Source organism: Vombatus ursinus, unplaced genomic scaffold (assembly GCF_900497805.2).
Source record: "Vombatus ursinus unplaced genomic scaffold, bare-nosed wombat genome assembly UNPS02013931.1, whole genome shotgun sequence".
NCBI lineage: Eukaryota > Metazoa > Chordata > Mammalia > Diprotodontia > Vombatidae > Vombatus > Vombatus ursinus.
The window spans coordinates 1,106,821-1,131,697 of record NW_020953709.1 but is presented as its reverse complement, the minus strand read 5'-3'; the positions used below and the strand labels follow the sequence as shown (position 1 = coordinate 1,131,697).

The following is a 24,877-nucleotide window of genomic DNA, read 5'->3' as shown; positions in this document are numbered from 1 at the left end:
AGGGTTTGAGCTCGCAGGTGCTGCCCTTGGCCACGCCTCTTTGGTGTCATTTACACATAAAATCAGAATTCTTTCTGCTGTTGAATCGTGTGATATCATCTCCTTTCATCCTTTTCTCGAGTTGGGAAACTGAGGCCTGAGTCTTTTCCTCTCGTTTCCCTGAAGCTTTTTCAGTCCTCTCTCCCAGGAGGAGGCCGGAGGCTCCTTATGGAGGCGGCCGTGTTCCCTTGCGTGTTCTATGTATTTGTCTGCTTTGTGAATGTTCCTTGGGGGCATCAACTGCCACACTTTCTTTTCCTTCTTGCCCTTGTTAGACACTTCAGAAGTGTTTGTCATTGAAGTGGGGGCCCACGGAAAGCTTTCTCTCCTTGGCAGCTTTTGATGGGTTGGGGGCACACAGGGTGTGCTGGGAAATGCCAGCCAGAAATGGGCCGGGCCTCACTTTTCAGTTGAATCTGCTTTCTCAAGTCTGCACCAGGGCTCAGCAACCTGTGGCCTGAGGGCCCACTCCAGCTGGCCACCTGTGAGTTGAGTGCGCTAAAATTTGATTGGAAAATGCAAAAAGCATTCTTAGCTCCCTGATTTGTGAGGCTGGTTCTACCACGCCCTTGGATATAATCCATAAGAGAATTTTAAAACTTAGAAGCATATTTATTGTTGTTCAGTCGTTTTCAGTCATGTCTGACTCTTTTTGACCCCATTTGGAGTTTTCTTGGCAAAGATCCTGGGGTGGTTTGCCATTTCCTTCTCCAGCTCATTATACAGATGAGGAAACTGAGGCAAACAGGATGAAGTGACTTGCCCAGGGTCACACAGCTAGTGAGTGTCTGAGGCCAGATTTGAACTCAGGTCTTCCTGACTCCAGGCCCAGCACTCTATGCACTGTGGTGCCTCCTGGCTGCCCTAGGAACATATAAATATGTACAAATTAATAGAGCAGAGGCTATGTACATAAATGTCTAGATCCTGCCAGGGAGAGAATAAGATTTGGGGATTCTTAGGAAAGCAGAGTCCTGTCCACAGAGAGTCAGTGAAGCTTTGTGGGGGCCGCCTGTGGCCCCTGTCCTGAGAAGGGTGAGGGCTTGTCCCTGGGAGGCGCCCAGCCCCACGCCAGGAGTCCCGTGGGGGAGGCAAGAACAAGCCCGGCGTCTGTCCTGACCTCTCTCTCTCCCTCACTTAGGTGCCCCCGACCGCCATGGGAATCCACGGCCTGGCCAAGCTGATCGCCGACGTGGCGCCCAGCGCCATCCGGGAGAACGACATCAAGAGCTACTTTGGGCGGAAGGTGGCCATCGACGCCTCCATGAGCATCTACCAGTTCCTGATCGCGGTGCGGCAGGGGGGGGACGTGCTCCAGAACGAGGAGGGCGAGGCCACCAGCCACCTGATGGGCATGTTCTACCGGACCATCCGCATGGTGGAGAACGGCATCAAGCCCGTGTACGTCTTTGACGGCAAGCCGCCCCAGCTCAAGTCGGGCGAGCTGGCCAAGCGCAGCGAGCGGCGGGCCGAGGCTGAGAAGCAGCTGCAGCAGGCGCAGGACGTGGGCACCGAGCAGGAGGTGGAGAAGTTCACCAAGCGGCTGGTGAAGGTCACCAAGCAGCACAATGACGAGTGCAAGAAGCTGCTGCGCCTGATGGGCATCCCCTACCTGGAGGCGCCCAGCGAGGCCGAGGCCAGCTGCGCCGCCCTGGTGAAGGCCGGCAAGGTCTACGCCGCCGCCACCGAAGACATGGACTGCCTGACCTTCGGCAGCCCCGTGCTGATGCGGCACCTGACCGCCAGCGAGGCCAAGAAGCTGCCCATCCAGGAGTTCCACCTGAGCCGCGTGCTGCAGGAGCTGGGCCTCACCCAGGAGCAGTTTGTGGACCTGTGCATCCTGCTGGGCAGCGACTACTGCGACAGCATCCGCGGCATCGGGCCCAAGCGCGCCATGGACCTCATCCAGCAGCACAAGAGCATCGAGGAGATCGTGCGGCGGCTGGACCCCAACAAGTACCCGGTGCCCGACAACTGGCTGCACAAGGAGGCCCAGCGCCTCTTCCTGGAGCCCGAGGTGCTGGACCCCGAGGCCGTGGAGCTCAGGTGGAGCGAGCCCGACGAGGAGGGCCTGGTCCAGTTCATGTGCGGCGAGAAGCAGTTCAACGAGGAGCGCGTCCGCAATGGGGTCAAGCGGCTGAGCAAGAGCCGCCAGGGCAGCACCCAGGGCCGGCTGGACGACTTCTTCAAGGTCACGGGCTGTCTCACGTCGGCCAAGCGGAAGGGGCCGGAGCCCAAGGGGGCTGTCAAGAAGAAAGCAAAGTCTGCCGCGGTGGGGAAGCTCAGGAAGGGGAAATAAAGCCCTGGGCACGCCTTTGGGGTCTCCTGGTTGGGGCTGAGGGCGCCGTTTCTTCAACTGTGGTGTGGGTGTCCGTCCGGAGGAGGGGGTGGGGGGAGGAGGCAGCCAGGGCTGGCTGTCCAGCTCCTGTCCCTAGCTTGGCATTGGGCCTGATGCCAAGCACTCAGGCCTACCAAGAGGATTCAAAGGTGCCCCCGTCCTTGGAAATCTGGGATGAGGCAGAAACCACCATGTTTGTGTTTGTACTTGTTCTCTTGGCCCAAGAATCACACCCACCTGGGGCCTCGGGACAAGATAGTTGTTTTCGAGTTTGCTTAAGCTTCTTAGAAAAAGTTAATAAAATTGTTAGATGCTACAAAGGGTTATCTTTGAAAGCCATCCGTGCAGTAAGCCTGGCCTGGGTTAGCAAAGGATGCTGAGGAGTGGCCACAAGGTGGCGCCATCCCCTATGAAATAGCCCCAGCTGCCCCGCCTTTGTGCCTGGAGGCCTTGAGAGAAGGTCTGCCCCCGCCCTACTGTGCATCTGTGCATCCAGGCAGTTGCTGGGGATTGAGGGGTGGAGGAAGAGATTGTCTCGGGGTCCTAGTTATTTTTCCAGCCCCAGTTTGACAAAGGAATTAAGAAAGTTGTCACATCCCTGATTTTTGTACTTAACCTAAGGTGGGAGCAGCGGTTATAATTTCTGTCCTTTCTCTGAAGGAGGGTGAGATCATGCCTTCCAAGGGGGTGACCCCCTGTAAATAAAGCCCCGGTTTTATCCTAGGAGAAAGCAAACCAGCCATACCAGCCCCGGCCACCAGGGTGTTAAATTGGGGGGGAGGCTGCCTCCCAGATTCTGTCCCTAAACCATGTGTGGGTGTGGATGGCATCACATTCAAGCTGATTTTAGGCATAGAATTTAGGCAGTTTGGTGTTTACAAGGCAGGGTGGCATGATTAAGCTGTGGGTGGGGCAGTGATTACTTGCCCGAACCTCACCCAGTTTTCAGCATTCACATCGCATTTGTGGTGTGCTTGGGAGAGCTTAGAGACGTCCAGGGGCCCTTGGCGGCTGTCAGAGAAAGGTCTGCCTGTGAAGGATTAAACCCGACCAAAGTGGCAGAAGCCAGTGAGCCACAAGCGGGTCTCCAGGACGTGGAGAGGCCTGTGAGCCCTTTGTTAAACCAGTCAGAGCCCGTGAAGCCTCAGAGGATGGACCCGGAGTCCTCCCAGACCCTGGGGCAGTCATTTTGATAGTTAAGGGGGTGCTGCAGAGAGTGACCTTTCTGGGCAGCAGTGTCGGTGGGCACTTTGTTCTCGGACTGCCTCCACCTAGCATGTGATGAGTGAACAGACTTCAGAACGGTGTGGTTCGGACAGAGCTAAGTGGTCACCCGGGTGGCCAGAAGGGAGCCTGCTTGGCAGCCCGGCCTGAGAGCTTTATGCATTCCAAGTAGCATTAGGCTTAGTAAGGCTAAGAAGGCTCAAGTTTCCTGTTCGGGCTGGAAAAGCTTAAAAGCCAACCCAAAATTAGTGGGCACAAGGAATCCTGGCTGGAAGTACAAGGACAAAGTGGGGGTAGGGGAGCCTGAGGGGGAGGGGAAAGGAGGTCAAGCAGAACTTGGAGAACAGCTGATGAATTCCCGGCCGACTGCCCACTTCCACCCCCAGGCCCCTGCTTGTCACCGGCCACTGCTCCTGCCCAGAACTTGGCGTGTTCAGAGACGTCAGGAGTGACGGTACTCACGGAAGAACTTGAACTCAAAATTCGCTAGTTTTATTCATCAGCACGAGTTCCACCCTTGATTTTTTACCGCAACGTAATTGGCACAGACACTGCCACCTCATGGGGTCTGGGGAGATGAGACCAAGGGGGACTCAGCAGCAAAGTGGTGGAGATCTTTGCTACGGCTCATTCCTCTGGCCACTGTCTAGTGACCACAGGGCCAGGCTGAGAAGAGGGAAGGCCACAGTGTTTAAAAGTATTCTAGGCAGGGCTGCACGAGATGCCCCACAGATTCAGGGGTCCCCAAGCTGAGTCATGTCCCGCTTCTCCAGCTAGAATGGTAGCACCGAAACCAAGGAGGCAAAGGATGGTGGAGAGAGCTGACCGATTAGCACCTGGGTCCTGGAACGAGAAAGCCGGGGAATCGGGGAGGGGGGCAGCTGCAGACTGGAACAAGACCAGACCTCAGAGTTCTCTGGCAGGGCCAATTCAAGGATATCCGACTTGAAAAACATGCATTGCCCTCTGACCCTACACCTTACATTCAAGTTGTCATGTGACCTCAAATCTACTCTCCCATAGTCCAGTCAGTCGGTCAGCAAGCACTTATTAGGCACTTACTATGTCCCTATCACAATAACATCTTGTAAGCCAGATGGTCTACTCCACATCTCCCTAATTATCCAAGCTATGCCCTGGCTCCACTCCCTCCAAGATGGTTTTAGGCTCTCCTCATCCCACTTACTGTTCTCCCTCTGAAGGGAACCAGCTCTGTAGGCACAGCCGCATTTCAGAGCCCCTCCCCACAATCTACCAGATGACCAAAAGGGGTTGGGAGGAGGGGTCAAGGGCCTCAAACTGTTCTGGACCTGAGTGGAGAGAAGATGAGAGGGCCAGCTCAGCTCCCCAAATGGCCACCACGCCTAGCCAGGAGGCACCTCCGAAGGGTTTTTTTTGCATCTTGCACAACAAGATGGGATGAGCATATCTCCTGTGGCTTTCATCATCCTCCCTCTGGCTGAGAACAGTGCATTAATCCTATGTTCAACAAAGCCTAAGGTAACTGAGGTTTACAGCAGGACCCAACTACCAATGAGTGAGTCCCTTTAATGTTTCCCCTGTGAGAGCTTGGCAGATGCCTTTCTGTCCTCCATCCTGGCTGGCTGCAGTTACATTACTTCGAATTTGTAGGTGGGGAGATAAGGGGAAACTTGGGAGCCCCATCTGTTGACCAAAGGGGGAGGAAGGAAAGGCCTGCCTTCCCATGTCTTCAGTTTCCCATGGAACACCATGGAGGACTAGAAGAACTCCTGGCTATGCCTCTCCCGGAGTTCTTTTCTGTAGGTGAAGATAGAAAAAGGTATGGAGGGAAAATGAGGGGTTTTCAACACATGGAATGGGTTTCTAATGAACCACACACAGCATAGTGTATCAAATGTGAAATGGATATATTGACCACAGCTAGAACCCAATTCTCTTTGCACGCCCTGGACGGCGAAGGAGGCAGACAAGACTGGGCTGGAAGTGTCTCCTATTTCCCAAACCCTCCCCAGAGATGCGGCCCCTCCTGGAGGCTGCCCATCTATTCTGGGCCCATGCCTTGGAGCACACCCCTGAGCAACAGGTAAGGTCAAGCTAAAGAAAGCTGAAGAATTCTAAATTTGAAAGGAGAATTCCTGAGTTTTCCTCTTCAATCTTCATCTCCAAGGGCTCAGACTGCCAGTCTGTCTTGCTAGTGTGCCAGTCACTGTGGGATGAGATGGGTGAGGGGAGGAGGGCAGGGCCTAGGAGCTTGGCTCCAACAGGGCCCCGGGGAAACAATGGCCAGCTTACTGAAAGAGAAGGACCAGGCTTGGCATCTCCCTCCTCTGCCTTTGGGGTATGATTTAGGCGTGGGGCCTCAAGTGGTTAAGTATTTTGCTAAATCTTGACTTTCTGAGTTCCAAAAGTTCATGTTTCTTGTTACTCGGTTTAGTGCCTGCCAACCCGGAAGGAAAGGATCCAGCAGTCCCTACCCACCTAATGGTTTCTCCCCATTGTCGTGCCACGAGGCACAGAGCTCTTAACCATCCCCTTCCCCATCTTCCCAACCCCCACTGGAAATTCAAATTGAAGTGGCGTAGTCCCTTATCATTCCCCGGCTTCCAGCACCTAGAGCTTCTCCTCCTGCTCCTCCTGCTCCAGAGATCACTGCTTTATTTTTGAAGGTAGGCGTCCAGCCAGAGCTGCCCAGACTCCTTCAGCGAGCTGCGGAGGCAAACGGAGAAGAGAGGATGCGCAGACCGCCCCGTTGTAAAGGGGATCTCAGCACTGAGTGGGGTTGAGCTCGATGCTCTTTAAAGATCGTTTCCAACAGTCCCCCTGTTTCTTTCCCTGGCAGAAAGAGGTGACTTCCACATGCAAGAGCTTGAAGGCAGACTGGGAGTTTGCTCTCTCTGGGCCTCTACGTGCCCAGAATGCTGTCCCTCCTAACGTCCCTCTCTTGGAATCACTGGCTGCCTTCAAAGCTCAGCTCGGACCTTGGGCCTTGTATAAGCTTAGTGGTGCGGTCTCTCCTAGAGTGTAAGCTCCTTGCCGGCAGGACCTGTTTCATTTAGGTCTGGCCCTTGTGGGCATTTGAGAGATGACCTTCCAGATGACTGACTAAGTGCTTACGATGCACAAAGCACTGCTCTAGATGCTGGGGATGCCAAGGCGAAACTTTCAGTCTGATGGGAGAGAGAGAACATGTCCGCACCTCAGATCAGCGGAGGGCAGAATGTGAGAGGGCCAGGGGACAAGAAAGCAGGCGGAGAAACTATCCTGACTCACTGAAAGGGAGAGTCCACAGAGGGAGAGGAGAAGGCTGAGCGAGGTCCCAAGGCGGTACCCAGGAAGATGCCGGGGGCGGCGTCTGGGAGGGTGTAGCCCGGGCAGAATGTTGTGCCCACGAGGCCACAGCAGAGCCCCTCTCTTCCAAATGGCCACCTCCAGGCCCCTCCCTCGCCTCCCTTCTTCTCAGCACCAGTACTCACTGGACAATGTCGGCAAAGGCGGAGAGCAGAGGCTTGGACTGGTACTCGATGCCGTGTTTGGCGCACAAGGATCTCACCAGGGGTGCCACCTTGTGGTAATTGTGTCTCGGCATAGTGGGGAAAAGACTGAAGGGGAGAGTAAGCGAGATTTTTAGCAGCATTCTTTTTGAGCAGAAACGTTGGAAGGCTTGCATTTGAGGACAAGCCCCCTCCCCCTCTGTGGGACTCAGCTTTCTTATCTGTAAAATGAGGGGCCTAGACTTTGTGACCCCTCTGATTTCTTGCTCCTTAATCCCCACGCTGGTGGGCGTCCCATTTCCCTGGCCCTTGTGCTTCTGTGCCCCTGCCCCAGCCCCAGGTCCTGCTGGGGCTTCATCTTTCTCCTCCTCTTCCTCCTCCCCCTCACCCCAGCGGCTGCCCTTCCCAGCACCCCAGACTCACTGGTGCTCAATCTGGAAGTTGAGGTGTCCGCTGAACCAGTCGTTGAAGAAAGACTCGTGCACGTTACATGTTGCCTGCAGCTGGAGGAGAAAGTCAGTACAGGGGCAGTGAGGCGCCCCCTAGCCATGGGCCCTTCCCCAACCACCACCGCCCTCTCAGCACGCACTCCCATCAAGCACGCTGAAGGGTTCTGGGTGTCGTCCTGCCTCCCCACGGCCTCCCAAACACCATCTCCAGCTGTTACCTGAGTGGAGACCCAGTCCACGTTCCGGTCGTGGTCAATGTGCATGGGAATGTGGTTCATCTGGGTCACCCACACGAACCAGTTGCTCTCCAGGAACCTAGGCAAGTGCAGAAGTAGTGGATGTCCCCTGCCCCATGAGAGAATGAGAGGAGCCCCTCCTCCCCCTGCCCCTCCCCTTCCCCCCCTCCCCCACAAGCACCGGGGTGCCTTCCATCCCACCCTGCCCTCAGCTGCTACCTGACAATAAAGAAGAGAAGCAGGAAGCCTTTAAAGCCCAGCAGGGGTATGTAAGTGAAGGAGATTCTCAGATAGAAGGTGAACATCCAGGCCAGGTCCTAAGGTGTGGAGAGAGGTGAGATCAGCTAGAGACAGACGACTTTCCTTCTCTCCCCCACCCCCGTATCTCTCTCTGTCTCCTCTCCCATGTCTCTCTCTGTCCCTCACTCTCTCTGTCTCTTTTCACTAGCAGGATCTGAACAAATAGGTCTGGAAGGAAGGCATCCTCAAGGATTCCTAGAGACATTGGTGCCAGCCTGTCCAAGAGCAGCCACAGGTGAGAGGGCCAGTGGTCTTATGTCCTTACTTCACAGGACAAGGTCTCAGGCTCGGGGGCAGACCCAGGTCTCCTGACCCTGACCCCTGACCCCTGACCCCCCCCGCTTTGTGCTCCAGCTTCCTGCCTCCCCCACCCCAGAGCCCTTGGGACAATGGGGAGCTGGGGGTGCTGGCCCAAGGACACTCACCACCCATTTCTTGCGCTGGACCACGAAATAGAATATGTACCACTGGAAGTAGACGGGCAGCAAGGCCGGGGGCCCAACTGCAAAGACACAAGTGTGAGCGGCCTCGGGGGCCCAGCTGCCGCCCCCTTCATCCTGGGGTCAGAGACTTGAGAGCTGGAAGCAACCCGAGAGCCTTGGTCCCACCCTCTCCCTTTAGAGATGGGGAAACTGAGGCTGCAAAGGCCACAGTGGCCTGCGTGCAGTCACAGAGCTGGCAAGGGGCGGGGCAGGACCGGTGTGCTGGTCACCTCATAGCTCCTTGATCTTCCACTTCACAGCCTTTCAGGCAGAGCCGCCGAGCGAGCCACTTCCTCTAGCGCGGCCTTCCTACGTAAGAAGGCCTGCACCTTCTCACCTCCTCCTCTACAAGCATTTATTAAGCCAACGATGTGCTAAGCACTAGCATGCAAACAACAGCCCAACATTTTTAAAAAGGGGGAAGCAAAATGGCGACACCTGAGTGAATCCAAAATGTAAGTCAAGGAGACCTAGGAGGAGGAGGGCAGAGGCCGCAGCACCTGGAGAAGCCAGGCAGGAGGGGAGGTCCGAAGGGAGCTCCCCTGGGCAGGTACGAGGACAGCCTGTCCCTCCTGGAGGAGCATCCTCAGCCAGGCCCAGAGGCTGCCCATTTGTCCATCCGTCTGTCCATCCGTCCATCCATCCATCTATCCATTCATCCATCCATCCATCCATCTGTCTGTCCATCCGTCCATCCATCCATCCATTCGTCCATCCATCCATCCGTCTGTCCATCCGTCCATCCATCTGTCTGTCCATCCATCCATCTATCCATCCGTCTATCTATCCATCCACCCGTCCATCCATCCATCCATCCATCTGTCCGTCCATCCATTCATCTGTCTGTCCATCCATCCGTCCATCCATCTATCCATTCATCCATCCATCCATCCATGGGAAGGGAGGAGAGGGGAGGGCTGTGAACAGCATCCCAGCCCTGGGCCATCCACAAGCACTCAGCTTCCCTCCTCTTCTCTGACTCTCCCAACCAGGTGCCGTGACTTCCCTACAAATTCTTTTTTGCCCAAAATTTACATCCTAAGCAACGTAGGTCTCAAAACAAAAACAAACGTGATTAAGCTACCTCACAGGAAGGCTTCTTTGACCTTTGTAGGAGTGTTTGTGTTTTTTAAAGGGATGATGAATCTGAACAGAATTGCAAGGCCTGGTCAGAATGAGGGGTCCTCGAGACACTTGAGGCCCTCAAAGACGATGCTCCTCCTCAGCTCCCTCCTCTGGGCTCGGCCCCTGCAGGGCTGCTTCTGACCCAGCCTCCACTTCTCTGGGCCCATGTCCAGAGGGAGGCACCTCTCCTGGAACCCAACCCTGTGGGGCCTGGCTGCTCCCCACTTGACCATAGAACCTGCCCCCTCAAAAGCTCCAAGGGCTGACTCAGGCCTGAGGTTCTTCTGCCAAGGAGGAAAAGGGGATTCTCAGGACAGAGAAGCAAAAGAAATGAGGCCTTCAAGAGGCTCAAGAGAAATGACCCTCCCGTATGGTCAGGAACGTCCCCCACCCCCAGCGGCCCAGGCAGGACTGGTGTAAAGGGGCCTCATTGGGCCCTGCCTGACCCCACCGCCCGGGCAGGACACTCACTCAGGAAGAAGTACTTGTGCTGGTGGTTATAGGGCATGTATCTCTTCTTCTGCTTCCCGAGCTGGAAAGAGGACAGGGGTAGCGTCAAGAGGGATGCCGGAAAGGGCCAGGCTACCCCAGCCCTGCCGGCTTGGGCCTGGGGCTGGCCAAGAGCAGAGACCTGGGCGGCCACAGTCACCGCGAGATCCTTCAGGCCCGAGTGAGCCGGGCCTTCTGAGCCCCTCCCCCAGGGGAGCCAGCGGGGCACTCAGAAGCGGCTCAGAAAATGCATCTGAAGCTCTCTGCCCTGACTCTCAGGACACCAAGCAAGCTCACTTTCCTCACACCGCCCCTCCGGCTTCTCCCCTGGGGCAGAGAGCGCCCAGCGCCTTGGACCCACAATCCCCACGGCCCCCCACAGCCCCCCAGGGCTCTCTCTTTTATCCCAGCAGTAACAGAAGAGCTCTGGAGGTCACTGAGGACACTGGACGGCCACCGATCGGGGAGGCCGGCGAGGGCACTTGGGGCCAAGGTACCAGCCGGACAAGATCCCTCGTGATTCTTGGTGTGTGGGCAAGAATGTGACAAACACTTGGCTTCCCAGAAAAGTAAGGCACTTAGGTGGTTGGAGACACACGTGTGAGTGTACCAGATTAAATGCTGCATTTGTGAGGCTAAGAAATGCCTTATCCAAGGTCAAGGGCCTGACCTGCGGGAGCCTCCCCACCATGGCAGCTGCCTGCAGGGGCAAGAGGCCGCAGGTGGAGCCGGGCCCTGCCCCCAACATCCCCCAGCCTCTCCTGCCAAGGTTGCACCTGGCACATCCTGCCCTCCACCTGGAAAGTTTGGACAGCTTTTTACCCTGTCCCTGCCAAACCACATCCCCCCTCCTGTTCCAAGCCTCTGGAGCCTTCCCTGCCTGACTCCTCTGGCTCCTGTCCCTCTACCAAGAGATACACGGTAATGAATGCCACTCTCCAAGGGCGAGAGGCGGGTGGCAGCTGAGTGAGGGACAGGGGAGTCAGAAAGGCCCGGGTTCAAATCCTGCCTCAGACATTTAGTACCGACTGGGCTGTGTCCTTGGTGCAGTGCCTGGCACATGGGAGGTGCCTAATAAATGCTGGCTGAGTGAATGATTGATTCTGTCTCCCTGGACAAACTGCTTACTCTCTTCTAACCTCAGCTTCTTCATCTGCAAAATGGGGGAAAGGTTGTGTGCAGTGGCCCTTGGGGTGTCACGAGGATCGGTGAGGTGATGTAGGTAAAGGCCACAGAGACGCTGAGCAAACGCTGGGAGACCCAGCGCATCCTGGCGACGGGCGGCGCCCTTCCGAATCCGCCGGTCAGAGGAAGGAGGCTGCCCCCGACACCCCGGCCCTTCACGCCCCCTCCGCGCCTCTGCTCTCTGGAGCCTCCTCTGCCCCGGCCCCGACCGTGAGCTTTCAGGCCACTCTTGGCGCACTCACTCTGATGTGCGCTAGAATGCTTTGTTCTGATGTCCTCGCCCTTCACTAGGCTGGGCATTCCATGAGAGCAAGGGCGTGTCTTGTACAAACTTTGTATAATAACAAGAATGACAATTTATATAGGATTTTTATAATATAAATGTTATAATATATATAATATATATTATATATTATTATATATATATATATGATTTCTATAAGTGACATTTATATAGGGCTTTGAGGTTGGCAAGGTCTTGACTGGATCTTCCCAACACCCTGTGAGATCAGAGCTATTATCTCCACTTTACGGTTGAAGAAATTGCGGCAAACAGAGGTGAGGTGACTTGCCAGGGATCATATAGCTGTTAAGTCTCTAAGGCTAGATTTGAACTCGGGTCTTCCCAACTCTAGGCAGCTGCTGCCTTATAGATCACCCAGCATGGGGCTCTGGACGTCTGTTGTTGTGAACACCCCTCGAGTGGCCTGCCCTTCTGGTGCTTTTGTTCGAGTTCTCTGGCACAGAGTCTGACCTCAGGGAGCCTGGGCAGCCAGGCCCCCCAATGGCCAGTGGGCTCTCTGTCTCTCCTACCGTGGGTCGATTCAGAGACGCTAGCCCTGGGAATCAGGAAGCGCCTGGGTCCCTAGGCCATCTCTGATCTGGGGTCCCTGCCTTCCAGGCGCTGCCGTTGGGAGGGGCCGGGAGGCCCCTTCCCTCCTGCCCCCGCTCACCTCCACCGACAGAACCTTCCCCAGGGCAAAAAAGAGGGGGTGCATGTTGATGTCTGGGTCCTTCCGGAAGCAGTTGGGCTTGGCATGGTGCTGGAAGTGCAGGTGATTCCACCAGCTGGCAGGGGCCCCCTGCAGACAGGAGGCACAGACAGGCCGTGAGGAAGTAGCTGGCCCCCCGGCGCCTCCCGCCCAGGCCCAGCACTGCGGCCTCCCCACCTTCAGATGGCCAATCACAAAGTGGTGCAGCAGGTGGTTCCACGTGGACGTGCGGCAGACCGAGAGATGTCCAAAGTCGTGCTGCAGCCATCCCGCCTGAGCCTGGGAGAGAGGGCAGAGCCAGTGGGGCTGGGCCCCGGCTCCTCCCACCGCACCCCCGCCCTCAGCTCCACCACCCAAAGGGGGAAACTGAGGCAGGCTGAGAAGTCGGCTGACTCGGCCAAGAGGCGCGGCCAGGAAGCGTTAGAGCGGGCGCTCACACTCCATCCTCTGCTGTCCCCTAGGTATCATGCCGGCTCCCTCACCGTGTGACCCCTCTCTGTGCCTCAATTTCTCCACCCTTAAGATGAAAGGTCTGACCGTACTGATCTCTAAACTCCCCAAGTGGATGACCCATAACCCATTCCCCTCTTCAAGGACACCACCCCCCTTACAGTCGCCCAGATGCCGGCCTCAGGGACCTCCTCTCCCCGCCTCAGCCCGAGTGGGCTTCTCTCTCTGCATTTTCCCCCTCCCCCGCCGCAGGCCCGAGTCCCCTCTCATCCGGAGGACAACAGGGGCTTTCTAATGGGCCGTCCATCTGCCAAAGGGAGCTTCCTCAAGTTCGGCTCTGACCATCGCGCCCCTGCTTAACCTCCAGCCTCAAACACAGAGCCCTCTGTTGGGCATCTGAACCTCTCCAACCTCCTCAGAGTCTGCTCCCACCCCCTTGCCAGTCTGCACACTCAACATTTGAACTCTCCTCCCCAGGCCTTTGCCCGCCCAGCCCCGACCTGGAGGAGTCCGTGGCCCCCTCCTCTGAAGGGTAGCCTCCTCTGGAGCCTTCCTGGGCCCCTTGCCCCGGGGGCTGCAGGGGCTGCGTCCCTTCTCAGGTTGACGTTTCCCTGCGCTGTCCTTCCTCCTGTGTGCGGATTTCTGGGGCCAGGTTTTCTTTTTCTCTATCTCCAGTGCCTAACCCCGTGCCTTCAACATGCCAAGTGGTCAGTCAAGGCTTGTTAGGGGACTGATGGACAATTCTACAGTTTACTCTCAAAGCCTGGGGACTGGCACATGGAGAAGGCGGCGCTGGGCCCCAGATCAGGAGGCTGCAGACCCAAGCACCGGCTGTGACCTTGTCAGTATGCAGGCAAACGCAGGGAGGGCAGAATGAATAGCCTTTCCTTTCTGGGAAGCCAGCGTCTCAATTCTGGAGCGCTACCGATTCCCGTGGGAACGGGGCCGGGCTGGGCAAGAGCCAAGCTCAAAGGGGCGTGGGGAGATTTCACAGGGACCGAGCAGGAGGACAAACAGTGGCCTGAGACAGAAGGGGCCCTGCGTGCAAGGAGCTGGATCTGGTGGAAACAAGAAGGGGCTCGCTCCGGGAAGGAGCGGATGTTGGCCGCAATCACCCGGTAGGTTCTCACCTTTGGAAATGCCTTCCTTCCTTCCTTCCTTCCTCCCTGAGCCCCCAGGCAGGGCAATCCTGACACCGGCTGTTTCCAGTCCGGTGTCAGGGGCCCCAACAGGCAGTGACCTGAGGCAAGTTACCTTGCCTGCCGCCACCTCAGAGGAACAGGTCTAGATCACGGATCTTCACCAGTATGTACATGTTCTAGGACCACATGGTGGGGCTCCCCACCCAAACACTTGTCTATTTCAGCTCTGACATCCCTTGTTCTGAGGCCCCTCCCAGCCCTGACATCCCCTGTTCTGAGGCCCCTCCCAGCCCTGACAGTCCTTGTTCTAAAGTTCTTTCCAGCGCTAATATTAAATGGTCTGTGTTCAAAGATCTCTTCCAGCTCTAATATGCCTGTTCTCTGCCTTGAGACTGAGGCCTCTTGCCTTTCTACAGTTCACACCAACATCCTCCCAAGGAGAAAAAGCATTTCCCATGGAGGCGCAGGCCATGCTAAGAGAGGCCGGAAGCCGGGCTTCGTTACCTGGACAGTGCTGAGCAGCACCGCGCTGATGAGGAAGGGGACCAGCGATGTCCCAAAGACCCAGAGCGTGAGCCACGCGGCTACGTCCAAGAGCAGGATGTGCAGCAGGCAGAGCGTGAAGAAGACGGGGTTGGCCTTCATGAGCCCCATCTGCTCCACAGTGGCCCTCAGCTCTCGGAATTCATCCGTCAGCTGTTTCTGTGGGACGGAAGGCAGGCAGTGCCCTGCTCTGACCCCCAGCCGGGCAGTGAGGGGCATCCTGAGAGGTCTCCGTAGAATATTATGGCCAAGATCCAGGGCTGTGCCTGTGCCCCGGGACTGCCTCCAGTGTCTCTGAGACAATGGACCTGGGCTGGGGAGGAAGGAGCCCTTGCTTGGAAGGGGAGACCGAAAGGCCTAGGCTGTGTAGCCCAGTCAGAAGGTGACGGGACAGGAGAAGGATCTGATTGTTCTGTAGGGCCCAGCACGAGGATGGGCAAAGAAAAAAGGGTGGGGGGGAGGTTGAGTCAATCTCTTGACAATTAGAACTGTATAGAGTAACCCCCATCCCTGGAGGTGTTCCAGCTTGTGTGTGGTTATTCTCTCCTTGGAGAAACGCTGGCGATCTCAGAGGGGCTTTCTAGGATGCTCTGCCTCTGAGATGCTTGGGGTGCGGGGAAACCTCAGCCCAGCCCCCCACTCACCACCCAGCCTTCCACCAACTCACATTCTTGTTGGGCTCAAAGCTGGGCTGGTCCGGAGCCAGCTCCCCGATCAGCAGAGAATTCATGTACTTCCGAACCAAGGCTTTGTCGATGTGGAATGCCGTGAAGGGGTCCTAGAGAGGCCAAGAGAAAGGGAACTGAGAAACCCACCCTGAGCTGGCCAGGCAGCAGAGGTCCGGGCTCCCCTCTCCTCTACAAGGTAAGCTGTGCTCCCTCCACACAGCCCCTGCCTAGCAGGGATGGGGACAGATATGCGCACCCCCTGATACACTCCCAGACAATGCACCCCCATAGATATGTGCACCCCCAGACACACATACCCCAGACACATGAACCCCCATAGATATATGCACCCCATAGATATGCACACCCCCCAGATACACACACCCCACAGACACACGCACCCCCACATTCAGCTGAGGCCACCAGAGCCTAGCTAGAGAAAGGCCGCAAGGCCAATAAGGATCACTGCCTGCACTCTTGGTCCTGAGGCTTACAGGCCATTCCTTCTTGGGATTGAGGGGCACCAGGCTCTCTCCCCCAGCACCCCACCTTGGTGGTCTAGGCTGGGAGCCCTGCCCCCAAAAAGCTTTTCAGCGGAGATGGCCCCAGGCGGCACTGATGCAGAAGGGGGCATATTCTTCCAACTTCTCTAAAATGTTAAAATCCAAGTAATTTTAGGTTAAACCCAAGGTGAATACCAGGGTCAGGACAATCTCACAGTCTCAGACCATCCAGGAAGCTGCCCTCACTCAGACGGATGACTCAGACGTCAGCTCTGCTCACCAACCATCAATGGCTCCCCATTAATTAGGGGATAAAACTCAAACTCTGTGACCCGGCATTTACCAAGGTCAGAATAAGAATCCAAGGACAGGTGAGTCCTTAAAAAACACGCAGCAGGCACTGTCCAGGCTGCTGAAACATTCCAGTCCCTGGGCGGATATTCTGAGGGGAGTCTGGGTGACCGGCAGGTCTCAGCCTCTCAGCGACCAGTCGTCCCTTTGTTTGTCTCCTTCTGTGTGAGGTGCCAGGGGGGCAAAGACAGCGCCTGTCCTCAGGAAGTTCCCACTCTCCAGGGGACCCAATGTGTATCTAGCTTGGCAAACCTGGGAAGAGAGGGCACTGTGCAGTGCAGGGAAAGGATTTCTGTCAAAGGTGGTGCCCGAACTATGCCCTGAAGGGTCACTGAGCAAGCAGGGCATTCTGGGCATGGGAATGCCAAGTCTAGAGGGCAGTCAATGGGCCGGTTTGGCTGGAATGTTGGAGTGACATGAAAGAGGAGCTTCAAAATTCAGGCTGAGAAGTTTCTGAGGCAACAGGAAGCCAGTGGAGATACTCTGACAAGATACAGGATCAGAACTGTGCCCTATGAGGGTTGTGGAAGCTGTGTGAGGACGGACTGCAGAGGAGAGAGACCCAAGGGGAGCCTCTAAGGAGATGAGGCCCGAACTAAGAGAAGGGTTTGGATGGAGAGGTGGGTGGAGAGGCAGAGGGAGTGCGGAGACCAGAGACCTCTGTGACCTCGGGCACATGTCCTCTCTCGGAGCCCTGCCCCTGCTCCTGAGCAGTCCTCTGGGTCACCCCAGCAAGGGGGATTGAGAAGCACCTGACTGGGAGAAGTCACAGGTGTCTGGGAGGGAGTGACCCTGGGCAATTTAGCGTCCACTACCTGCTCGCCTGAGTGTCTGCAATACAAGGGCTTTGCAAACCTTAGAAACATTATTATTATTCATCTTTAGATCAGTCACAGCGGCCTGCACAGGGCTGGGTGCCTGGGAACGTCCCTCGACTAACGAGTCCTGCTTAAAACAACTCCGTGATTTTAGCAACAGAGGAGAACAGGTCGGGTCCGGGCTCTACCACAAGCTTTCCAGAGACTCTGGAAGTCACTGCTTGTTTCCTTGGCTATATAATGAATACATAGTTGGCCTGCAAGGCCTAATCTTCTCTAAATGCCCTACAGCCTTTTTCTGCCTAAAGAAAAACAGTGGAAGCAAGGCATTCATGGAGAAGTGCAGAGGGAGGGGTTGTCTTAACTGATTTTGCAAGTGGGTGAAGCATAAATCCTCTATTTCTTTTAAAGTGATGGTGAGTAATAGACGGCCATGAGTGAAGTCATCCTCTCTGCCAGGTGACCAGGGCTCTCCAGGGCCAGAGCAGCACCTCTGGGATGGGCGGGGACAAGAGGTGTGTGTGGGTGTGTGTGTGTGTGTCTGTGTGTGTGTGTGTGTGTGTGTGTGTGTCTGGTCCTAGGGACACCTCAGTTTGGACAGGCTCATCACCAGAGGGCAGAGGACTGGTCAGCCCCAGGAGATCACCAAGACCATGGCCAGAGGGGTGGAGATCTGGAGGAAACCCAGACCCCACCCCAGGAGCTGCTTGTGCCTCTCTGGAGAGGAAGGGATGTCTTCATCTCTGCACCATATCCTGAGTGCTTTCAGATGCCACACCTAGTGTGTGTGTTCAGTTCTGGGCACCAACATTTTAAGGACACTGAAAAGCTAGAAAGCCTTCTTGGGAGGGCAAGCAGGATGGGGAAGGGGGTTCAAGATGGCAGATGAGAGGCAACCCAGCTGAACTCTCAGCATTCCCTTCCAAACAACTTTGAAATAACATCTAAAATCACATTTTAGAGCACTCCAGTCAACAAAAGGTCAGGGTGACACATTTTTTGACTGAAGATAACTTAAGAGGTCAGCAGAAGTCTGTGACACCAAAGTGGAGGCCTGTCTGGAGCCCACACGTGGGGCAGCAGCAGCCTCAGCCCAGAAGTGGTAACGGAGTTGGACAACTGGTCAGAAAGAGGTTACAGGGGACCCTTGGCTGCCACTGGGTACGGCCAGCACTGACTGGCAACTCTACTGCCCACACGCAGTTCCAGGGCAAAGAGAAGCACTGATGGCCGGTCCCAAGGGAACAGGGGCCCTGGTCATAGGTCCAAGGCAAAAAGGAACACCAGTACTTGGAGCTGGGATGACAGGGGAGTTGGGGCCTTCCTGGGGCACAGACCGGGAGAGCAGTGACCACACCTCTCCCAGGATCACAGCCACAAAAACCTGCAGACCCCCAGAATGAGCTCTGAAAATAGCAACACAAAAACAACTTTAACACAAAGTTTAAAATCAAGAAATAGGCTGGGAAAATGGGCAAACAACAAAGAAGAATGACTATGGTGGCAGGGGAGACAAGGTCACAAACTCAGAAGAAGACAAAAATGCGAGACCAGCTATCTAATTGGACAAACAACTGTCCTGGAAAATAGATCCAGGAGAGAGAATTTAAGAATTATTGGGAAAGCCATGACCAAAGAAAGAGCCTAGACATCATATTTCAAGGAATTGTCACTGAAAACTGCCCTGACATCTTAGCTCCAGAGCATACAATAGAAATTGAAAAAAATCCACCAATCACCTCCTGAGATCCCAAAATGAAAACTCCCAGGAATATTGTCACCAAACTCCAGAGCTCCCAGGTCAAAGAGAAAATATACAAATAAAAAAAAAAGGCAGCCAGAAAGAAACAATTTTATCATTTTATCATGGAGCTGCAGGATCACACAAGACTTAGGGGCTTCCACATTAAAGGAATGAAGAACTTGGAATGATAGTCCAGAAAGAAAAGAAGAGAGGACTGTAACCAAGAATAACCTGGAGAGCAAAACTGAGTATAATCCTTCAAGAGAAAAAGTAGATTTTTAATGAAATAAAGGACTTTCAACCCTTCCTGATGAAAAGACCAGAGCTAAATAGATAATGCAAAATTCAAACATAAGACTCAACAGAAGCATAAAAAGATAGACATGAAAGAGGAATCATATGGATCTCAGTAAAGTTAAACTACATTCCTATATGGGAAGATGATGCATGTAACTCCTAAGAACAGACATCACAGACAATGGGCAAGGGTATCGGCTGATTATGGTGGAAAGATCTCCCAAAAAGAAATGAAAGAGTGGAAAAGAGGGATGCACTGAGGAAAGGGGGAAGGAAGAGGTAGAAATTTTTCTCACAAAAAACAGGCATACAAGGAAGAGATTTTACAATGAGGGGGAGGGTGGCAAGCAGTGCTTGAACCTCACTCTTATCAAAATTGGTTCAAATAGGAAAGAAGACACACACACACACACACACACACTTGTGTATAGAAATATAACTTATCCAATAGAGAAATAAGAGGGGAAGGGGATAAGAGAAAGGGGAGGGGGGTAAGTGATAAAAGGGAGGACAGATTAAAGAAGGCAGTGATTGGAAGCAATATAGATTTTTGAGGAGGGGGAGGATAAAAAAGAGAAAGAGAGAAGAAGAAGAAATAGAAGGCAATGAGATGGAAGGAAATACACAGTAATCATAACTGTGAATGTAAATGGGATGAGCTCACACATAAAATGGAAGGAGACAGCAGAATCCAACAATATATTGTTTACAAGAGACACACTTGAAACAAAAACACATACAGAGTAAAAGGGCCAGAACACAATCTAATATACTTCAGCTGAAGTTAAAAAGGCAGGGGCAACCTAATTAAAAGAAATAATGAAGGAAACTACATTTTGCTAAAAGGTACCGTAGACAATGATTTTATAGCAGCAATTTTTACAGCAATTTTCTCTGATAAAGGCTTCATCTCTCAAATATGTAGAGAATTGAGCCAAATTTATAAAAAATAAGAGCCATTCCCCCTAATTGATAAATGGTCAAATGATAAGAACAGGGAGTTTTCAGAAGAAGAAATCAAAACTCTCTATAGTCATATGAAAAAATGTCCTAAGTCATTATTGATTAAAGAAAGGCAAATTAAACCAACTCTGAGGTACCACCTCACACCTATCAGAAATGACAAATGTTGGAGGGGATGAGGGGAAAATAGGTCCACTAATGAACTCCTGGTGGAGTAGTGAACTGGTCCAACCCTTCTGGAAAACAGTGTGGAACTATGCTCAAAGGGCTACAAAACTGTGCATACCCTTTGACCAAAGAATACCACTGCTAGGTTTGTGTCCCAAAGAGATCAAAGAAAAAGGGAAAGGACTTAGACATACAAAAATATCCATAGCAGCTGTTTGTGATGGCCAAGCATTGGAAATCAAGGGGATGCCCATCAGCTGGGGAATGGCTGAACAAGTCATTGTATATCATTGTGACGGAATACTACTGCGCTTTAAGAAATGACAAGGGGGGTGTTTTCAGAAAAACCTGGCAACACCCACAGGAACTGATGCAAAGTGAAGCAAGAAGGACCGGAAGATCACTGTGCACAGTTAACAGCAACCTCATAATGATGATCAACTGTGACAGACTTGGCCGTTCTGATGATACAATGATCCAAGGGAAATCCAAGGACCTCATGAGGGGCAGTGGATAGAATGCAGAGTCTGGAGTCGGGAAGACTCATCTCCCTGAGTTCAAATCCTGCCTCAGACACTTCCTGGGCAGTGACCCTGGGCAAGTCACTTCACCCTGTCTGCCTCAGTTTCCTCATCTGGAAAAGGAAATGGCAAACCACTCCAATATCTCTGTGTAGTACACGCCTGAACAACATGAAGAAATACTATCCACTTCCAGAGAGAGAACTGAGTACAAATCAAGGTATAATTTTCTCACTTTCTTTACTTACTTTTTTTCTTTTTTGGACTATGGCCAATATAGAAGTGGTTTGCATGATTTCACAGGTGTAATTGTCACACTGCTGGCCTTCTCAGTGGGTGGAGGAGGGTAGGTGGGTGAGAAATTGGGACTCAAAACGTTTAAAGAATGGTAAAAATATGTAATGAATATATTATATGTATTTGAATTTTTTTTTTAAAGAAAACGTTCTGTGGGATTGGTTGGAGTAATGGGATGTCTGGCTGGATGAGGTGGGGGTAGGGGGAGTAAAGGAAGAGGGGCTCACCTGGGCCAGCCCCCCTAACCCCTCCAGGTACCTGCAGACAAGACCTACCCCCTGGAGTAGGGGGCTGCAGGGGCTCCGCTTAGGATCTAGGCAGGGAAAGCTTGGAAACCAAGGAGTTTGACCATGACAGATGGTGAGCTCCCCATCACGGAAGGGATACAAGCCGAGGGGTCTCTTTCCCAGACTACCATTCTCTCGGGCTCAGTTTCCCCATCTGTACAACGGGACTCCTCTTAGCGCCTCTCCCAGCGGGCTGCTGCGCACACATAGGAGACCCCCCACCCCGACCCCCGAGAGCTCCCCCAAGGCCACTTCGCCCCTACGAGTTGCAGGCAGCGGCTTCAGGCTGCTCGCTAAGCGGGGTTTACCCTGTTCCGGGGAGCGGAATTCGCCCCGCCCCCATGCCCCCTCCCCAGGGTCAGGAACGGCTCCCACGCCCCTATTGGATGAGCGGCGGCAGAGGCGGGACCGAGGTGCGGTGGTACCACCCGTTAGGACCAATCACCACCCCTGCAGTCGGAACAATGTCACATAACGGAAAAAGCCGAAGCTTGGGCCGCTGCGCCCCGCCCCTCCCATCCCGGCCTACGGGTTGCGCTGCGCATGCTCCGTCTCCAGGGGAGCCCAGGGCCGCGTGTGCCCTGGGGACGGGGAAGGGAAGAAGGAGGGAGGGGGCAGGGCTTCTCCTCTCCTTCCCCTCCTGGGCTCTAGGCGTCTGGCCAGAAGGGGGTGGGGCAGAAGGGAAGAGGTCAAGGGGATGAGTGCACACCCGGCCCCTCCCCAATTGGGGGAAAGAGGAGGGGGGCGCTGCACTCGGGGTCCGGGGCACACGCCAGGCGCTTAATTAGCGCTCGAGGCCCAGACGGAGCAATGAGCAGCTTTGGCCAGGGGTCAGCTAGGGGTAGGAGATGCAGGGGTTGTTCCCCAGGGGCGCATCCTTGACCTCGGGTTCTGCCAATGTCCGAGCCCTCGGAGCTGCGACAGCTGCAGGCCCCCGTGCCTCTGCCCTTCTGGTCCTGGGTCCTTCTTTGCCCTGCCCGCAGACCGGCCCGAGGCAGCCCCCGGGCCTGGAGTGCCCTCCCTCGGGGCGTCCCCCAGGTCCCAGCTAAAGCCCAGCTTGTGCAAGAAGCCTTTCCCATCATCATTGCAGTGACTTCCCTCGGAGGGCATCTCCGACTGGTCCCGTCAATGCCCTGTTTGTACACAGTGGTTGGAACGGTGTCTCCCCACTAGACTGTGGGCTCTTGAGAGCCGGGCCCTGCTCCTGCCTGTCCTTGCATCCCCCCGCTAGGCTCAGTCCAAGTGTCTCGACTTGACAGCCAGACCACGGCCCGGTTCTCGGTTCTCCAGTATTCCCGTCTCCATCTCCTAGGGCTGGAACTTTATGCAGGGATCCGAGCGCTCCTGACCTTCCTTTGGGAACTTCCCTTCCCACTTGGACAACACTCCTTACACGTGCTGTCTCGGCCCACGAACCTCTGAGTTTGTGCGCCTCGGGCCCAAAGTCGCCCAGCCAACTACCGTCTCTTTCTCCGAGAGCCCCAGCTCTGTGCCATTCCCCTCTCTCTGCTAGCTTTGGCCATTAGATTTGCAAGTCGGAAGCCTCCGCGCGCCCCCTCTGCCCTTTCCACAAGGAAACCCCACTTCCTGCCTCTGACCCTCCCACTCCAGGCTCCCCGGACCCTCCCGCAGAGGCCACATCCCCTCCAAGGACGTCTTCGTCCCACGCCCCTTCTTGCCCTACTTCCCCGGCTTTTCCAGCTCCTCTGTCCACTCCAGCTGGGGTCCCCAACCTCTGGATCCGGCGTGCGCTGCGGCATCAGAGCCCGGGCCGGGCAGCAGCCCCTGCCCCCGGGATAGCGCAGTGCCCCGAGCCCCGCGCCCCCTGCTCCCCGCGCTGCAGCCCCCGCACCCCCTCCTTTGCCCCCGGGGGGGTGGGTCGCAGCGCCCCGGGCCCCCCGAGCTGCATCCCCTGCCCCGGCGCTCACCGTGGCATCCTGGCCGGCGTAGTGGCTGATGACCCGCGAGCCGCCCGGGTGCCTCCGGCTGAACTCGCTGATGTCGTAGACCTTGCGGTCTATCACGAGCCAGCGCTCCTGTCGCCCGCAGCGCTGCGCCACCTCGTCCCACGTGAAGAGTCTCGGCGAGGCCCCCGCGGGGCCCGCGGGCTCCGAGTGCGGGGCCATGGTGGCGGCGGCGGAGCCCAGGAGCTGGCGGCGGCGGCGCGCCCTGTCGCGGTCCGGGCGGGGAGCGCGCGGAAGCCGTTTTCAGCACCAGCGGCGGCGGACGGCGGCCAAGCTCGGGGCCCGCGCTCCCATTGGCTGAGCCGCGTGGCGCGGGCGGGAGGAGGGAGCCCCCCCCCACCGCGGGGTCGCCCCGCCCCCCGCCTCGGTCCCCGGGGACGGCGCGGCCGCGCGCGCCCGACCCCCTGCTGGGCCGGCAGCTGACGCCCCGGGAGGTCAGGAGAAACTGAGGCCCCAGCGCTCGCCCCCGAGTCAATCACCCCACAGGAACGCGTGCGCTGCCCGGGGCCGGGACCGATTCAGCCGGTCCCGGCGGAGAGTGCCTAGCACCCAGTAGGGAGGCCCTTCATAAATGCGTGTAGATCGGTGGGTCGAGAACCCGTCCTAGGTGCCAAGCGCGGCCCCTGCCCTCGAAGAGCTTAGGCCTTCCTAGCGCACGGATAACAAGGCGGCCGGCGAGCCAAACTGCTTAGTGAGCGCCTACTGTGCGCCGAAAGCCCGCATCACGCTCACGGGAGGGAGGACGTGCACGTGCAGACACAGACAATAGCCGGCAGGCGATCTCGGAGGCCAGCGCTGCGGGCGGGGGCGGGGGAGCCGGGGAACTTCCTTGGGGGGAAGGGGGATAGGAGGGGAGTGGAGGGGAGAAGAGAGCATGGGGGGACCCGACGCAGGACACCGCGAGCAGATGGGAGGGGAGGAAGGGAGAAAAAAATTTGGAACTCACAATTTTATTAAAAGATGAATGTTGAAAACTACCTTTACATGTGATCAGAAAAAATGAAACGCTATTTCCAAAAATTTAATTTTAAAAAACCAAAAGATCCTCTGGTTGAGAGGATGAGAGAACCTGGCTTTGAATTCTAGACTCACTACAATGCAATTCTGGTTTTACCTGTGCAGCCCTGGGGGAGTCATTTCAACTCCCTGGGCCTCAGTTCCCTCATCTGCAAAAGGGAGATATATTACTCTAGGTCCCCCCCAAGTGCTCCTCCAGAAATAGCATAGGCAATAGAAAGGCAAGCTGAAGGGAAGGGAGAGAGAGTATGGCTGCTTTCCTCTCCATTTCTCTTGGGGGCATTTTTAACTGCCCCAGAGCCACAGAGACAGATTCAAAGCTGGATTAACAAATGCACTTTTCCAAGCAGAGGAACACTCTGCCTCATGTCACCCACTACACCCCATGACTCCGCTAAAAAAACCAAACCAAAACAACAACAATAACAACCAAAAAACAGGTCTGGAAAGGATTGTCAGGAGGGTCAACCTCTGCCTCCCTCTGCTAATCCTCCCTATCACCTCTTTGAAAACCCTGATCTCAGAGTGGGAGTGCCCAGATAGTTCCACATTGCCTGCCACATTTACCCCTTCTGTCCTTATTGCAATCTCCCACAGAGGATGGAAATCTTCTTCTGTGCCCCAGAGACAACCGTCATTCTTGTCTTTCCTACTTTGCCTCGTCTCGTGACAAGTTATAAAGTCCTTACAAGCATCCCGCCCTTTGTGCCACGGATGAAGGACTTTGTTCTGCCTGATCCAGGGTTCTTGTTCCATTGCCCACACTCTGATGGTTGATGCCAAATCATCTACCTGAGCTAAACCCGCTAGTT

General features: G+C 55.2%; 2 protein-coding genes across 3 annotated transcripts in view; one reads left to right on the top strand and one right to left on the bottom strand.

Annotated features, from left to right (window-relative positions):
* The window catches only part of FEN1 (flap structure-specific endonuclease 1), a 3,806-nt gene extending 1,109 nt beyond the window's left edge, over window positions 1-2,697 (top strand). Inside the window, exon 2 of the mRNA XM_027858885.1 lies at window positions 1,181-2,697. Within this exon, the coding sequence (XP_027714686.1) occupies window positions 1,196-2,338 (1,143 nt within the window). The 5' untranslated portion in view covers window positions 1,181-1,195 and the 3' untranslated portion in view covers window positions 2,339-2,697. The remainder of the gene's footprint in view (window positions 1-1,180) is intronic.
* Window positions 2,698-4,071: 1,374 nt separating this feature from the next.
* On the bottom strand, window positions 4,072-23,210 carry FADS1 (fatty acid desaturase 1). 2 transcript variants are annotated; one of them, XM_027858796.1, is made up of 13 exons: window positions 23,013-23,210; window positions 15,135-15,245; window positions 14,429-14,626; window positions 12,510-12,611; window positions 12,294-12,422; window positions 10,138-10,198; window positions 8,485-8,561; window positions 7,979-8,076; window positions 7,742-7,838; window positions 7,498-7,577; window positions 7,057-7,182; window positions 6,194-6,289; window positions 4,072-4,444 (listed from the first exon to the last, which is right to left on the bottom strand). In XM_027858796.1, the coding sequence occupies exons 1-12, from the start codon at window positions 23,208-23,210 to the stop codon at window positions 6,238-6,240; spliced, it is 1,329 nt and encodes a 442-aa protein (XP_027714597.1). In that variant the 3' UTR covers window positions 4,072-4,444; window positions 6,194-6,237. The 2 variants fall into 2 exon arrangements, with proteins under 2 accessions (XP_027714597.1, XP_027714596.1); XM_027858795.1 differs by having other exon boundaries at window positions 4,072-6,289.
* Between the last annotated feature and the right edge of the window lie 1,667 nt (window positions 23,211-24,877).